General features: G+C 36.2%; 2 protein-coding genes across 2 annotated transcripts in view; both read left to right on the forward strand.

Moving 5' to 3' along the window:
* The first annotated feature begins 1,033 nt into the window (after positions 1-1,033).
* Positions 1,034-3,790, forward strand: LOC123667696 (eukaryotic translation initiation factor 4 gamma-like). Its single transcript, XM_045601537.1, is given in 5 exon segments — positions 1,034-1,216; positions 1,482-1,685; positions 2,023-2,403; positions 2,406-2,684; positions 3,698-3,790. Coding segments are annotated over 5 exon segments (1,140 nt in total).
* Positions 3,791-7,423: 3,633 nt separating this feature from the next.
* Positions 7,424-16,825, forward strand: part of LOC123667956 (3-hydroxy-3-methylglutaryl-coenzyme A reductase) — a 29,954-nt gene continuing 20,552 nt past the window's right edge. Inside the window, exon 1 of the mRNA XM_045601784.1 lies at positions 7,424-7,621. The gene's annotated coding sequence lies outside the window, so the exon portion shown is untranslated. The remainder of the gene's footprint in view (positions 7,622-16,825) is intronic.

Raw genomic sequence — 16,825 nt, forward strand, 5'->3', positions numbered from 1 at the left:
TTACTAACAGATTGTTTATTTGTAAAATATTATACCAACTTTTATTTTATTCGGCAGCGGGAGCGATAGTGAAAAATTATATACAACCGCCTCCGTCTATTTTGGCCGAGCGGTACCGGCTTAGGCAAAGAAGTCAGGCTGCCAGCGAGAGCGTTGCGAGTTACGTATCCGAACTAAAGAGATTGACGCGTCACTGTAAGTTTGAAATTATTATATACATACTAGCCGACCCGTGCCAACTTCGTTGGGCGTTAATTATTATTATTATATTAACCAAATAACATACTTTAAAGAACAAATTTTATAGTACTTAAATAAATAATATGATGCTCCAACGCCATCTATCGAAAATCGAGAAACCGTCGTCGAACTATGAATTTTTTGTTCAATTACAATAAAATATGTGTCACATGTCACTCCTGAATAGTGTAGCTTTCTGTTAATGAAAGAATTTTCATGATCGGATCAATATTTGCGAAGATTACCCCCTACATAAGAACAAAGTTATAAACTTTATCTCTATAATATTAGTATAGATTGAAAAATTTCTAGAGGATACTCTACGTGATCAATTAGTATGCGGTCTTAGGAGCGAGGTCTTTCAACAGAGGTTATTTGCGGAGGATGACTCGTTATCCTACATCAAGGCGGTTCAGTTAGCTACGTCCAGAGAGGCCGCAGAGTGAGACTCGACAGCGGTGAAGGCCTGTGAGGAACATGACATGATAACGGAGTCAGGAATACATGTGTTGTCTGCGGCAGAGAAAGCGCGGAGTAACAACCGTGGGGTCCGTGGAGGTCGGGTGAAGTCACGGAGCGACAGATATGTAGCAGCGGTGGTGTGAGCAGCTCGGGAGCTTTCCATGCCGGCGGAAAGGACGAGCGATCGTGCAGGGGCTGCGGAGCGACTGATCACGACTACGAAACGTGTAGATTTCGTGATTAAGTTTGCAGTAAGTGCGGACAATCGGGACATTTGCGACGGGTGTGTTTAACGAACAGTGTTAACAGGCTCCGTAGGCAGCAGTACAAAATGGACCGGGGGATGATACAAACCAGACACTTGGGCGAAGTGGTAGCTCCGACGGCCCCGGAAGTGGCAGCGGTGATGGCGGACGGTGCTCAGGAAGTACAGCAAGATGTGGAAGAGGACTTCCATCATCTCTGCTTAAAGGATTATCGAGCAGTTAAGTTACCGATTTCCATTGAAATTCATGTAATTAATATGGAAATAGACACTGGCTCGGCAGTTTCGTGTATAAGTAGTGTTACATACAAAAATAAATTTAGACATTTAAAACTCGAATACTCAGATGTTGTTTTAAATTTTTATAATGGTGTGAGAATTAAACCCGTAGGTGTCATAAAAGCAGTTGTTAAATTTAAAAATGTCAGTAAGAATTTGGAATTATTTGTATTTTAGGTAGGCAGTGGTTGATCGAATTAAATATAGATATTCCGAGGTTCAGTAATTCTTATAGTCTGAATTCACAACAAAATGTGTAAGAAAAAAATTCAGCGGCGGGCTAGGTCGATACACGAGCGGGTCTGCGACGCTGCGACTGCGCGCGGGCGCGGTGCCGTACGCGATGCGCGCGCGCTTGGACGCTGAGCTGAGCGTGATGCTGCGGGGTGGCATCATCGAACCCGTCGACTGCTCCGACTGGACCTCGCCACTGGTGTCGGTGAGCAAGGCTGATGTTCCTTGAGACTTTGCGCTGATTATGAGGCAACGGTTAACCCGAATTTACTGATCGATCGCTATCCTTTACCCAGAATTGAATATGTCTTAGAATAAGCGCGTCGGTTTATTGTTCAAAAATTGACCTATCACAGGCGTATAATCAAATAGAGCTCGATGAATCGAAGCACACATAGGGGGTTATTCAAGTACAATGGATTAGTTATGGCTTAGCATCAAGTAAAGACATTTTCCAAAGAATTACGTGTTCAATTTCAGGCAACATACCTAACGTAGAAATTTTCCTTTATAAGATGACGTCAAAATGGGCGTAAAAATAGAGGAAGAAGAAGAAGAAGAAGCAGAAGAAGAAGAAGCAGAAGAAGAAGCAGAAGAAGAAGAAGCGGAAGAAGCGGAAGAAGCGGAAGAAGCGGAAGAAGCGGAAGAAGCGGAAGAAGCGGAAGAAGCGGAAGAAGCGGAAGAAGCGGAAGAAGAAGCGGAAGAAGAAGCGGAAGAAGAAGCGGAAGAAGAAGCGGAAGAAGAAGCGGAAGAAGAAGCGGAAGAAGAAGCGGAAGAAGAAGCGGAAGAAGAAGCGGAAGAAGAAGCGGAAGAAGAAGCGGAAGAAGAAGCGGAAGAAGAAGCGGAAGAAGAAGCGGAAGAAGAAGCGGAAGAAGAAGCGGAAGAAGAAGCGGAAGAAGAAGCGGAAGAAGAAGCGGAAGAAGAAGCGGAAGAAGAAGCGGAAGAAGAAGCGGAAGAAGAAGCGGAAGAAGAAGCGGAAGAAGAAGCGGAAGAAGAAGCGGAAGAAGAAGCGGAAGAAGAAGCGGAAGAAGAAGCGGAAGAAGAAGCGGAAGAAGAAGCGGAAGAAGAAGCGGAAGAAGAAGCGGAAGAAGAAGCGGAAGAAGAAGCGGAAGAAGAAGCGGAAGAAGAAGCGGAAGAAGAAGCGGAAGAAGAAGCGGAAGAAGAAGCGGAAGAAGAAGCGGAAGAAGAAGCGGAAGAAGAAGAAGCAGCAGCAGCAGCAGAAAATATTCGTAATTTTTAAGTTTAAAAAAGGTTTAAAAGAAGTATAAAAGTAATAATGTGATTAAAAAATATTTACGTACTTATGAAAGGTAACTCCATGTTTTAGTAAATTTGACGTGGCAGATCTCTTTTTGCAGCAAAAACAGAACAATTTGGCATTTTTTGAAGGACGTTGATTCAATCGCGCAACTAGATTTAGTCTAGTGATTAGTCCGGCTGCAACTACACTCGCGTGCAACTGAATCGACTCAAGCCCTATATTGGTATAAAAGTTCGATTTTTAGGAAAATGGCTTATGCGATTTTCTTGTTTTTTTTTTTTTTTGTTTCAAAGCCTACTCTTTTCTCTTAAAAAATGCTATCCTGATGATAAAAATCGGTTGAATATTTATTGATAAAATTTAATTTGACAGAAATGCATAAAAAATGAAGAAAAATGAAAACAACAACACAATGAATAAAAAAATTATTTTTGTTAAAAGTAAAGAAAATTTAAATTTTCAATACTTTGTATTGCCTCCACTAGCTTTTATAACGGCTTGCATGCGATTTTTCATTGATTTTATCAATTTTTTGATAAAATCTTGAGGTATCGTATTCCATTCTTCCTCTAGCGCAGTTTTGAGTTCGACGACGCTTGATGGAGCCGTATCTCTAGCTCTCACCCTCCGTTTGAGCTCGTCTCATAAATGCTCAATGCAATTCAGATCAGGACTGAGGGTTGGCCACATCATCGTCTCAATTTGCACCTCTTGAAGAAACTGGCGAGTAACATTTGCTGTATGGCACCGAACATTATCATGCATCAATAGAAAATCTTCTTCTATGTACCCTGCATAAGGTACAACATGATCAAGGAGAATGTTTATCACGTACTTTTGAGCGGTTAGACCACCACTTCGACCACTACCAGGCACGAAAACAAGCTCGGTCTTCCCTTCACATGATATTCCAGCCCACATCATAACTGAACCACCGCCATATGATACTGTTCCAGCGAAACAACATTGCGAGGACCGTTCCCCTGGACGCCTGTATACTCGGTCTCTTCTGTCGTTGCCATGGAGACACATTCTGCTGTCTTCAGTGAACAGAATGGAGCTCCATTGCTCAATAGTCCAATTGAAGTGTTCACGAGCAAATTGAAGTCGGACTTGACGGTGAGCTGCGGTCAGTTTCGGGCCTCTGGCTGGCCGTTTAGGAGTTAAATTGGCTTTCTTCAGGCGTCTTCTAATTGTCCACTGACTGACAGCCACTCTTCGAACCCTCCTGAGCTCCTGTTGCACATCAACGCCCGTGAGATGACGATTTCTCAACGAAGTTGAAATAATGAAGCGGTCGTCTGTCTCAGATGTGTTCCGGAGTCTATTGGTTTGTGGTCTCCGAACGAAGCCACCGGTCTCTTGAAACCTTCTGTATACTCGTGAAACAGCTGATTGGCTCAAGTTAAGATCACGAGCGACTTGCCGTTGAGTATGGCCCGCTTACAACAAAGCTACAACTTGGGCCGCAGCTTCTGAAGTAGTGTCCATTGGATCGCGAATAAAATACTGGGAGCTTAAGGAGATGTGTACCTGTCAACATCTGAGGAGTGACTGATAAGAAATATGGGTCACGTGAGCTTTTATACATGATTTAGTATCGCAACTCGTGGGTACCGCAACGAGTAATTTTTGTAACGCTCATGTTTGACCGTATTTATTTAAAAAGTTTTATCATTTTTTATTTGAAATTTGCTATATTTATGAAAAAAAGATATATGTCTTTCGAATAAATTTTTTTTTACAAAAATCGAATAAGCCATTTTCCGAAAAATCAAACTTATATACCAATATACGGCTTGAGTCGATTCCGTTGCACGCGAGTGTAGTTTTATTTAGAGATGCCACGAATATTCGGCAATTATTCGGTATTCGGCTATTCGGCCTCTTTTTTTCGCTATTAATTAACCATTTGGCCGAATACCAAATATCAATTTTTTTATTGCTTACTAACTGTTTTTCCGCGACTTCGCGTAAATTATAGCCCATGTCCTTTCTAAGGCTCTAAAGTATCTGTGTACCAAATTTCATTTAAATCGGTTCAGCAGTTTGGGCGTGAAATCATGATAAACAGATTTACTTCCTTATTTATGATAAAATACAGTAAGGATTACCAAATAAATTATGAAAAAACTCAAAATATTACTCACAAAGATATTTATTTAACCAAAAAAGAACTAACAAATTAATATTTAAAATCTACCAGTGGTAAGAAACAAACACAACAAACAAACTGCCAGTTTATTGTCTTCACTATAAACTTTATAATAGTTCCAAATAGGCGATTTCTTATTAAATTGATTCATTTTGCCTTTTTCGAACAAACGATGATATTTCTTATGGTAATCAATCACGTTAAATGTTATTATTTTAGTATACAGTACGTACGATGCACTAACGATCAACACATAAAGCAGGTTGTGACACGACCGTGACCTAATCACAATCACAAATGAAAATATGAAACAAAACCGCCCGCGCCTACCAAACGTATTAGGTACTTCAGCGATGCAAGTTTAAACTCGTACCGTGACGAGTTGTATCTTGTCGCCCGCGAAAAGTACTAAGTGTGGCCGAATATTCGGCTGCCGAATGTTCGGCGCTTTGGCCAAGAGCCTCGCCGAACATTCGGTATTCGGTATTCGGCAAAATTACTATTCGTGGCATCTCTAGTTTTATTGTACACATATGGCCATTTGGCCTTATACCTTGACAGAGGGGAACGCCTGTAAATGGCTTCTCCCCTCCGTGTTGCTCGGTTGTTGATCGGAGTCTATTTCCGAGAAGTCACTGTCGCCGAGCGATAGTGTTGTTACCGGTTTGTTTGTAGATGGTTATCGATAAAAACGGTAAAGGCAAAAGAGGAGACAGACGTTTTTGAGATTTTGATTTATTTAAAATATTATATTGCTAGCTTTTTTTAATAAATATAGTTATATAACAAAATTGCATTAAATTAAATACAATACACGTATTATGAGTATTACCACATTTTACTAGAATTACTTAATGTGAACTTCGACCATAATGTTTTATATAAAAATTTGGCAGGTTTTCTGAAAATCCAACTGACCGTGTCGGCGCTCTAGCCAATTAAGCTATGGAACGATGAGACGCAAGTTCGAATCCCGCTGGAGCGGTCAATTTTTGGTATGATATTCAAAAATGTTTAGAATCCCTAATGTGTGGGTAACACAAAAATAAAATTGTACATATTATATATATTTATTTAAAAATTAAGGAAAGTGGAGCTGATCCAAATTGTACTTGAGCAATTATAAATGCAACTTGAGCAGTTTATTAACACTTTGAGCAATTTAAAATATTGTATACATCAAAAGAATATTGATAAATGAATTTTTTTCAATGACTTTATTGATTTTTAATGAATCATTCATGATTTTTAATGCTCAATTCAACTACGTTGTCCTTTTAAATTGCTCACCTTAAACTATTTAAGGTGAGCAATTTAAAAGGACAACGTAGTTGAATTGAGCTATTGAAAATCTATCGATAAATATTTTTTTTTTTTTTTTTTACAAATATCATTATTTTATTTGTTCAAACTATTTATATTTATTTTGTAGCGTGCGGAAAAGGGAGGATCCTCCGACCACACGGGAGTTGTGTCTGGCGGGCTACTGCACCCCGACGGTTGTTGTCGGGTTCTTGTATATATACTTAATTTCTTTGAAAACTCTGATAGCGCGATGTAGCATACGTCAGTTTTCTCTAATTACGTAGTTTCGTAGTCGTTCGTATTTCGCGTGATAGATGTCGCCACAATTTAAAAATTAAGGAAAGTGGATCTGTTCGAAACTATACTTGAGCAATTATAAATGCAACTTGAACAGTTTTTTTAACACGTTAATATATGTGTGTTTAATTTAATTATGTACAATAATTATTAAAAGTAGAATGTAACATAATAGGAATGTAATTACTTTTTTACCTTATTATAATTTATTTGGAATTAATTGAATAATTATAGTAACTGAAGTAATGTTTAGTTTTAAATTAATGTCTTTAGTTAATAATTAGATATTTTCGGGACTATAATTTTTTTTGTTGGCAAAACTAACCACCGCAGAGCAAGCCGCTGAGTACCTATGGCTACGTTCCACTTAAGGCCTACAACGCCATTGACCACGACTACTGAAAGCTGAAATTGCCGTTCCACCAACATAAAAACGTCGCGGGTGTTGTAGACGAATTTTGTAGGTGGAACGCATCGTTGAACGCTGTGTGCTCGCAATATCGTGGCATGATAAAAACATGCAGCTGTAGGGGTTGTGCGTAATTATTTCGAATATATTGGAGTAAAACTTAATTCAATATGGATTCTTGTGAATTCATCGTTGTCTATTTAACGAAACGGATGAGAGATAATTATTTGCAAAGGTCGTCAAATTCTGATGACATTCACAATTTGACATTGACGTTTTTTCAAATTCCCACCACGTTTTGATGAAAGCCAACTCTGATCCTCCTATATTGTATTTTTTGGATGAAGTGGCCGCGATGTGGTCGCGAACAGTGGCGTCATTTATGATGTCGATCGCTCGCGACTACCACGAGCCGTAGGTGGAACGATAGAGTGGGCCTAAAAACCGTTGCGATCGTTTAGTGGAATGTACCCAATTTCTCCCGCTACAGATTTACCAGTATCCTTTGCCAGTATCTGTCAGTTTTGATGAGGCTGTGAATGTCACTTCACAGTTCACACTAAAAATGTCGAAAAGTGTGTCAAAGCAATTTCATTTCACAATTTACGAATTTTAAAGCGTTAATTCGCTCGCGACATTACACGCTCGCGTTCACAAATCGTGTGTTGTCGTCGACTTTATTGAAAAAAACTTCATAACATAATCGGATAACTGGTAAGTCATGAAATTTCTTTTTCTCAAAAGTGAAAATTTCACGTAACACTGCCCACTAACAGTGCAAGATCGTGCACTAATAAAATTTCTTTTTCACGATTTCAAAATTCGAACTAGGAAATTTATGTTCGATTCTATTTCATAATTTACTATATTGGTAAATGCCTAACTAATAATTGTTTGTTAAACAAATATTGTAATATTATGATAGACATACAGGAAAATTGCATATGTATTGATACGTTCATAGATTCAGGACCTATAAATTGAAAATAACGTAAAGAGAAAAACCTTATTAATTATGTCATTCATAAAATTTAAAAGTGAAATTCCCTCTATGTATGTTGGTACACTTTCTCCATCAATGACCTTGATTTTTTGGCACACTTCAAGTAGTCTCAAAATAAAAGCGCGCGCAAATATTGTATCTTAGAAAAGGATTTATTGTGTAACATTGGCATTAATAACAATAATAATGTATTATTTATTGACTAGAAAAAAAAATTACAAAACAAGAAAATAATAATGAATAATTTTTTATTTGTAGTTTTTATGATAGCAATAGTAATTGAAAGCTAGCTTTTAAATAACTGTAAAATAAATATGCTGTTTGTATTGCAGAGTAACTTCCTCATGTTTTAAAATGATTTTGACATTATTTGATGATATGCAATTTATAATTAGTTTTATTTTAGTATCATTTTTATTATACCCGAATATATTAATTAAGAATATTAGATGTTATAAATAATATAATATGATCAGTGTGACAACTAGATGCATTAATCATACTTTTCTTTTAAGCTCTTATTCATAAAAATAAGGAGATTTGAAAAATTGTTACGGTTTATAACCTTCTAGCCAACCCATGCCCACTTTGTTACGGCTTAATTATTTTTGTGATGCAAATATATAATAAAGTTTTTATCTCGCTCCCATTTCTCTAACTTGATTTACATATACTATTATTTTTCACTGAATATTTTGTTCAAAAATAATAAAATGTAGCCCATTTCACTCCTGAATAGTGTAATTTTCGTGATATGTAATTTACATCTTTATAATATTATACGTATAGATAATTTCTCAGATTAACACACCCCTGACCAAACTTAAAACATGATTGATAAGATTGACAATTCAGCCATTTAAGAAACATTAATATATAAAACAGTTACAGGGTAATAGAGTATATTTTTCCTTAAAAATAACCCCTCGCTTGCCCCCAAAGCTTGTTATTGTAAATGTTTTTTCTACTAATAAAGGATAATTCTATTTTATTCTTACTTGTTAAATTGTTAGTAAGAATAAGCACATTGAAAAAAATCCTTTTATAAATTACGTTCATTTTAATAACTAAATAGCCCGCATTGGAGCAGCGTGGTGGATTAAGCTCTGATCGTTCTCCTACATGGGGAAAGACGCCTATGCCCAGCTGTGGGATATTACGGGCTGAAGCAATACAGATGATACATTATTGAGCATAATACATTCTTATTTATTTATTTAATACTTTGACATTTAAAATTACATTAAAGAAAATAAAAATATTCAAACACACAACAGAGCAAAGGCGGTTTTTTTGAATTTTTTTACATATATACAATCAAGCTTTTACTTGTGGCTTTCTCTGGCTGAAAACCCGAGAAACATCGTCTGAATCAATGTAACGTTTTTGGCTGGCCTTGATCTTTCGTTGATGCTTCATTCATATTGGTCTTAGAATGACGGTTTAAAAATATATATCCTAGAAAAGCTATCCTTTTTCGATATGGGCTATTAATACCTAAATGACAATCTTGGAAGACCTGCTGGCACATCTGTCTTAGCAACTGGCTGATATGATGTCGGTCATATGTTTGATCTTGCATAACAAATATTTGTATAGGCCACGCCAATTATTATTGTGATCTGAGCATTATTATTTGTATTGTGTTATACAAATCCCACTACTGCTGCCCCAGTTGATGTTAAAGCATTTGATTATTGTGCTTGTCCTGTATTTAATACCATATAAAAATGATATACATATATTCATTCATAAAATAAAAAGCAACAACAAACAATAATTATTCATAATTTTTATATCTATATCCATTTATATTCTACGATTTTATCAATGTTAAACACTTACTAACTGTTACTAAATAGAAATAATATCATTCTTCTTCTTCTTTAAAGACTATGGCTCCATCAGCTTTACGCCGATGATTTTACCAATGACAAGTGCTGAAAGTGTATTGCAGTCCGGAGACAGGGTCCATTTTTGACAGTACAATAGTGGGTTAAGCTGCAGTTGAAAAAATGTCAATATATTCTAACAAGTAATACGTAATTTAGAAAAAAACAATTTGTCAATGAAAATGACATTGAAATCGAGTTTGCACTAACAAATTGCCAATCAGAATTTGACGTATCATGATTTAAATAAATATTAATGCCAAGGTCATGGATTGGCGACTATAGATATGGTTTAAATTTCATTCTATGACTATCTCTTGTACTGTGTGCCTACGGTACTAAAAAATATAGCTACCCCTTATCTTCCCGTGGGTGTCGTAAGAGGTGACTAAGGGATAACACAGTTCCGCTACCACCTTGGAACTTAAAAAGCCGATCGGTGGCGGGATAACCATCCAACTGCTGATTTTGAAATACACAGACCAAAGACGGGCAGCAGCGTCTTCGGTGCGACAAAGCCAGCCCGCAGCCAGCTGCGGTCACCAACCCGCCTGCCCAGCGTGGTGACTATGGGCAAAACACATGAGTTCGCGTCATTTTTGGTGTGAACTTGTGGAGGCCTATGTCCAGCAGTGGACTGTATAGGCTGTAATGATGATGATGACTATCTCTTGTAGGTAATAGGTTAGTAAACTTTGAAGCCAATACTAAGACATGCATGTCCACTTATATGAATATAACTTTGATTGATCTCTAATTTTCCTTCTTAATGGAGATATCGTTGAGGTAGGGACATATACAGTAGGAAATATCACTCAAAAAACTGGACGGACTTTGCAAGTACCTCGACCCCAAAAAGTTCACAGTCAATAATACTGTTTTAAAAAGTGATATGCTCCTGTGTCGTAGTCCAGATCTAGTGTCCAAAGTCGGCAAGGTGCTTATGATGCTCTTGATATTAAAGGCTCCTTAGGCTACGGTAACCGCTTACTCTCATATGGATCGCTTGTTGTCTAGTGTACACTTGATTGTTTGGCGCTTACCGCGATTGACATTCTAAAAAAGTCGGCGTTACAGATGCCATGGTCTCGGGGACTCAGCGACACAATCCCCCGCGACCCTGGCGTCCGCAGCGTCCCCGAACATCCGACCGTGAAAGCTTAAAAACTTCTATTGTTATCTAGAGGTTTAAAAAAACCTTATCAGTGACATATTGAGAGATGTACTTCATCAGCAATATATAAGCAGGTTCTTAGTCTTTCTGTTGAAATTTAAATTATACGGCTATAACACATTCAAATATAATGTTGAAATGTTTGTCTACTAACTGTACCTTAGTTAAAATTAAGTTGTTTGAGCCGCTAGGCTTAGATATGATCAGCATTGAATCATCTTTTTCTTCAACGTAACAAATATTTTAAAATGTTTCCTGTCGAAGATAATAACGATATGAATCTATATTCGTTCGGCACAATACGGCTGCAAGGCAGGAATAATAATCGTTTACGTCATAATTAGTGATGGATAGACTACTATCGATATCGACTACGTTCGCATTCATATTATCGTAATTGTTATCCTTGTCGTAAAAAGAGTAACTGCGGGGTTTCTTGCCGGTTTTTCTCTGCAGAATCTGCATTGCCAATCGGTTGTAGCTTCACTTTTTAACGATGAAAACTTATCAGTAAGATGACGATTCGGTGCTTTTATTTAAAATTTTAAAAGTGATCGCAATTTAGATTTTGCAGAGTTGAATGGACAAGAAACTCCGCAGTTACTCTTTAAAAAATATGTGTAAAGTTGATAAACAAACGCTTCATACTCGACGGCCCCCAGTAGGGTTTTTTCCCGTTCCGGGGGTCTGGAAATAGACACAACACACAAGCACAAACTGTCAGACCACGACAAATATTTATTTTTATTTATTTAACAATTTCTGAACACTAGGATAGCAAAAGGAAATAGCTCTTATAAACAATGTACAAAGGCACTACTTATCCCACGATGGAATCTCTTCCAGTAGTCCTGCCACAGGAAACTTATAAAACAGTCGCAAAATTAGCGTGTACAATCTAAACATATTGAGAATAAAAATATAATATATAATAAATGCATAATTATATAATATATAAGTGCACACATACATAATAATGTATACAAGCGTAGATACAAATAATACGATATACTTATACATACACGCATACACATAAAATATCTATATGACCAATACAAATGTTTGTCATATAAGGGTATCGAACCCCCGCGACTCCTAGCGCAACCGCCAGTCCTGTGACCGCTGTGTCAGCGCGTCGTCAATTAATAAATAGGTATATCTTGCGTGAAATGCAGCGTCAGGAAGTCGACAAATCTTTATCATCTATGTAATCCTGGATCGAATTTAGCTATTAATTGCTTCTTCATAAAAACTTTAAATTTATTTTGAGACAATTGCAAAATCAATTGTGGGATTTTATTATGCATACGAATACCATAACTCAGAATTTAATAAAACACGTGTTTTAATGTTAATAATATATTATAATAGTTATTCTGTCATACAATGATAATTAAAGTCCTCTCTGAAATATCGATATCGACAAACACTATCGATAGTTTCATATCACTAGTCATTATACTCGAAGTGACTACACCATAGAGTATTTTTCATTCTAATTTCACGTCGATTTCGATGGAATTTTCGTGACTAGAATCGTTTTTAATTAATAAATCAGTAATGTGTGTCTGTTCTTGTAATACATATTCAAGATGGACGCAACAAGAATAAAATACAAAGAGGATAGTAGTGTAAATACGCAGACAATGATACCTGTATTGGTAGTACTTTGTCATACCATTAACCGTTAAGGTTACTAGGACTTTAATACAGGAGGTGGAATATATCATTAGTCCTGGTTTTTAACCGACTTCCGAAAAAGAAGGAGGTTCTCAGTTCGATAATTTTTTATTTATATACTAGAACTTTTGACTGGATGGACCCATTTTGAAGATTTTTTTTTTTAATCGAAAGTTGACGCATTCTTGTGGTATCGTTTAAATTTGACCGAGATCTGATTACTACTTTTTGAGTAATCTTTGATAGCGCGTATTTACTTGACCATTTTCTCGTTCTATTTAGGGGATAACCATCCAGGCTTAGGCATTAGGCTTTGAAATACATAGGCCGAAGACGGGCAGCACCGTCTTCGGTGCGACAAAGTCAGCGCAGCGGTCACCAACCCGCCTGCCCAGCGTGGCGACTATGGGAAACACACATGAGTTCACGCCATTTTCGGCGCGAACTTGTGGAGGCCTATGTCCAGCAGTGGACTGCGATAAGCTGAAGTGATGATGATGTGATGAAAGAATAATGAATTTAAAGAATAAAGAGGGGAAAAAAATAAAATGTTTATTAACGTAACGAACTGCTCACTAACGTAAAGAATCCTATTTACGTAAACGCGGTCTAAATCAGTTTCTATATATATATATTTAAAAATATATATATTAAAAAAATATAAATATAACAGTTCGCATAGTTGGCAATGACCCCGCTTTTCGCTACAGTGTTTGTTTTCGATTCTCGTTTCAAATGTAAATAAATATTTTGTTTTTTACATAAATAATAAAATCTTTTCAAGTAGGATTCAAAATCAGAATTGAATCATAATTTGAAAAAGTATATAAAATTTCTTTAACTAATTATTTATTTTTTTATTTATTTATTTATTTATTTTTTGGGAGGAACAACAGCTGAGAAATACAATGTACAAAATTATAGAAATAAAAAGCTACCAATAGTTCCCCACTGGTAGTCACAGAATATTAAAAAGAAAACTTACGCTACATATAAGCCGTAGTAACAATAACACGTATAGATTACAAAATGTGGTTAGTAAAATGATGTAAGTAAACAGAGTTAGGTGCAGTCAAACTAGTAGAAACAATCACATTAAAACTATGCATATGAAAAATTCTAAAACTACACAGTTACTTATTAAAGAAGGAATTACTAATTAGGTTCCTTGCAGCCGCACAGCTAGTGTTAAATAAGTCTAAGTCAAATTTTTTAGAATATGCATTAAACTTACTACCCGCCCTCCAGACAAATGAATTTTGCATATAGTTTGTGGGAACTAGTGGTGTGTGCACTAACGGATTATTACGAAAAAGTTTAGTAGGAACTCCTAAAGAGACTTTGGCTAAAAGATCAGGGCAATCAATTAAGTTACTTGTAATTTTGAAAAGATAGATTAAGTCACTAAGTTCACGTCTTAGTTCAAGCGGGAGAATATGAAATTTTTTGCAAAGTTGCAGATAGTTCTTCGAGTTATATGGTTGATTGGATTTGAAACATATGAATTTAATAAATTTTCTTTGTATGTTCTCAAGACGCGCGATGTATGTACTGTACTTGGAGTTCCAGACCTCGGAGGCATACTCCAAATGACTCCGGACTAGTGAGCAGTATAATATTTTTATAGTTTTGATTTCATTGAAATCCACAGAAGTTCGCATCACGAATCCTAAAGCCTTAGATGCTTTGGTTATGATACTGTTGATCTGAGTATCATAAAGAAGCTTAGAATCTAGCATTACTCCAAGGTCCTTAATAGAACTCACTCTCTGAAGTGTTTGACCATTCAAAGTGTAATCGCAGATTAAAATGTTTCTCTTCCTGGTGTACGTTATAACACTACATTTGGAGGCATTTAAGTCCAAGAGATTGTTGCGACATATAGTTTTATTGAAGCTACAAATAATTACGAATGTAGAACTGAGGTATGGCACAGCATGAGCATCGGGGGTAGGGTCGGCAACGCGTTTGCTTCTAGTGTTGAGGGCGTCTATACGCTACGGGGACCGTTTACCATCAGGTGAGCTGTACGCTTGTTTGCCGACCTAGTTGTATAAATATAAAAGTGTTTTATAATCGTAACATGTCAACACGTAATTAATAAAAAAAAACCTGTTTCTGGTTCCCAGACGCGACTAATATAAAAAATAAGCTCAGTGTGCCAATAGACTATTAAGGTTAGAGAAAAATCAACTTGTTTATGGGAATGATTGATAAAGAGGTGACACACATTGAATTTCCTGCATATATATTACGATTATCTATAGTTTGTTTATGTGAACACGATTGTCTCATAGATAACATTAGAAAGATAATTGTTACTGTATCAATTAAGTAACTAGCTATAACGAAACTAATTTTTCGGATTTTATCGCGGTTTATTAAGTTTTTTAGATGCCCGACTTTTCGTCCTGGCGTGACCATGGTTACTGTAAATTATCCGAAACGTCGGGCATCTAGAAAACTAAATAAACCGCGACAAAATCCGAAAAAGTTGTTTCAATATAATGAGTGAAATTTCACGTAAACTTACCGTACTTAATCCGGGCTTATTGTGATAATCAAAGTATGGCTCTAGCTCAATTTTCAAATGTCTGGATTTTATATATTACTATTTTTTAACCGACTTCAAAAAAAGGAGGAGGTTACTCAATTCGACCGTATATATAATTTTTTTTTTTTTAAATGTATGTTCGGGGATAACTCCGCTGTTCATGAACCGATTTTAATAATTCTTTTTTGTTCGAAAGGAGATATCCCTAGTTTGGTACCATGATAAGAAAACCAGGATCTGATAATGGGATCCCAGAGAAATCGAGGGAAACTCAAAAATCCGCATACCTTTTTACTGGGTGTACCGATTTTGATGATTTTTAATTTAATCGAAAGCCGATATTTATCATGTGGTCACATTTAAATTTCATCGAGATCTGATTACAACTTTTGGAGTAATCTTTGATAATGCGTATTTACTTGACTAATTTATCGTCTACCTACGTTGTATTACTTGTCGATATAATTGAAGTCGTTTTTTTTTTCGTTTGCCTGCAAACACAATTATTGGTCGTACCAACTCGGTCACCTTTGTGGGTTCATGCACAACCCTTTGCTGAAGATCATCATGACATGATCAAATGCATAGTTTACGATTCTATGAAGGATATACAGACAAACATTTATTTATATATATATATATATGTATATATATATATATATATATATATATATATATATATATATATATATATATAGAAAACAGAGCTTGTCAATTAGCCTTTGGGGCCTTAAGATAAAGGCCACTTTTGTGTCCTTTTAAAACAATTATAAATTGATGTTGATTATATTTTACTATCACAACAAAATTTCACATACACTCAATATACGTTGAAATATCAATATATAATAAATTAAATATTGCTTTTTTTATTATTTGAATAGTATGTATATATTTTAGAAATTGTCCTCACGTGGATTTCTAAAAAATGAGGTCATAAGCAAGATATCCATGTCCGTTTGTTTTATTTAATGTCGGCAAAATAAAAAAGCTTTCTCATTTGTAATAGAATACGTTTGTGTCAAGCTTCTAATAAAATTAAACTTGTTTCGTCAATTTTTTTATGTAAATATAGTTTTTTTTTTTTAGTTTCAAGGAATACGTTTATCTATATACTTAATTTTTGCTTGCAAACGAAGAAAAACCGACTTCAATTTAAATCGATAAGTAATACAACGTGGGTAGTCTAAAATAGTGAAATATTCATTACTAGTTACAACTCAAGTGGAGACCGCATCTTGGCAAACGCATTGTGGGGCGTCCCCAGGCCCGCTGGACCAACGTTCTGCGTAAGATTACCGGTGTAGGCTGGATGAGAATTGCGGAAAACCGGGATGTTGGCGTGAACTTGGGCGGGCCTATGTCCAGCAGTGGACTGCGATAGGCTGAAGTGAGTGAGTTACAACTCAAAAGGCACTTGTTAGATCTCGTTCAAATTTAAATAAGATCACATGACAAACACCAACTTTCGAATTAAAAAAGAATCATCAAAATCCGTACACACAATAAAAAGTTATGTGTTTAACACAGATTAAAAATAATGCGATCAAATTGTAAACCTCAGCGCGCAGCGGTCACAGCACTGGCTGTTGCACTGGCAGGCGCGGGTGTGATC

Source organism: Melitaea cinxia, chromosome 29, assembly GCF_905220565.1.
Source record: "Melitaea cinxia chromosome 29, ilMelCinx1.1, whole genome shotgun sequence".
NCBI lineage: Eukaryota > Metazoa > Arthropoda > Insecta > Lepidoptera > Nymphalidae > Melitaea > Melitaea cinxia.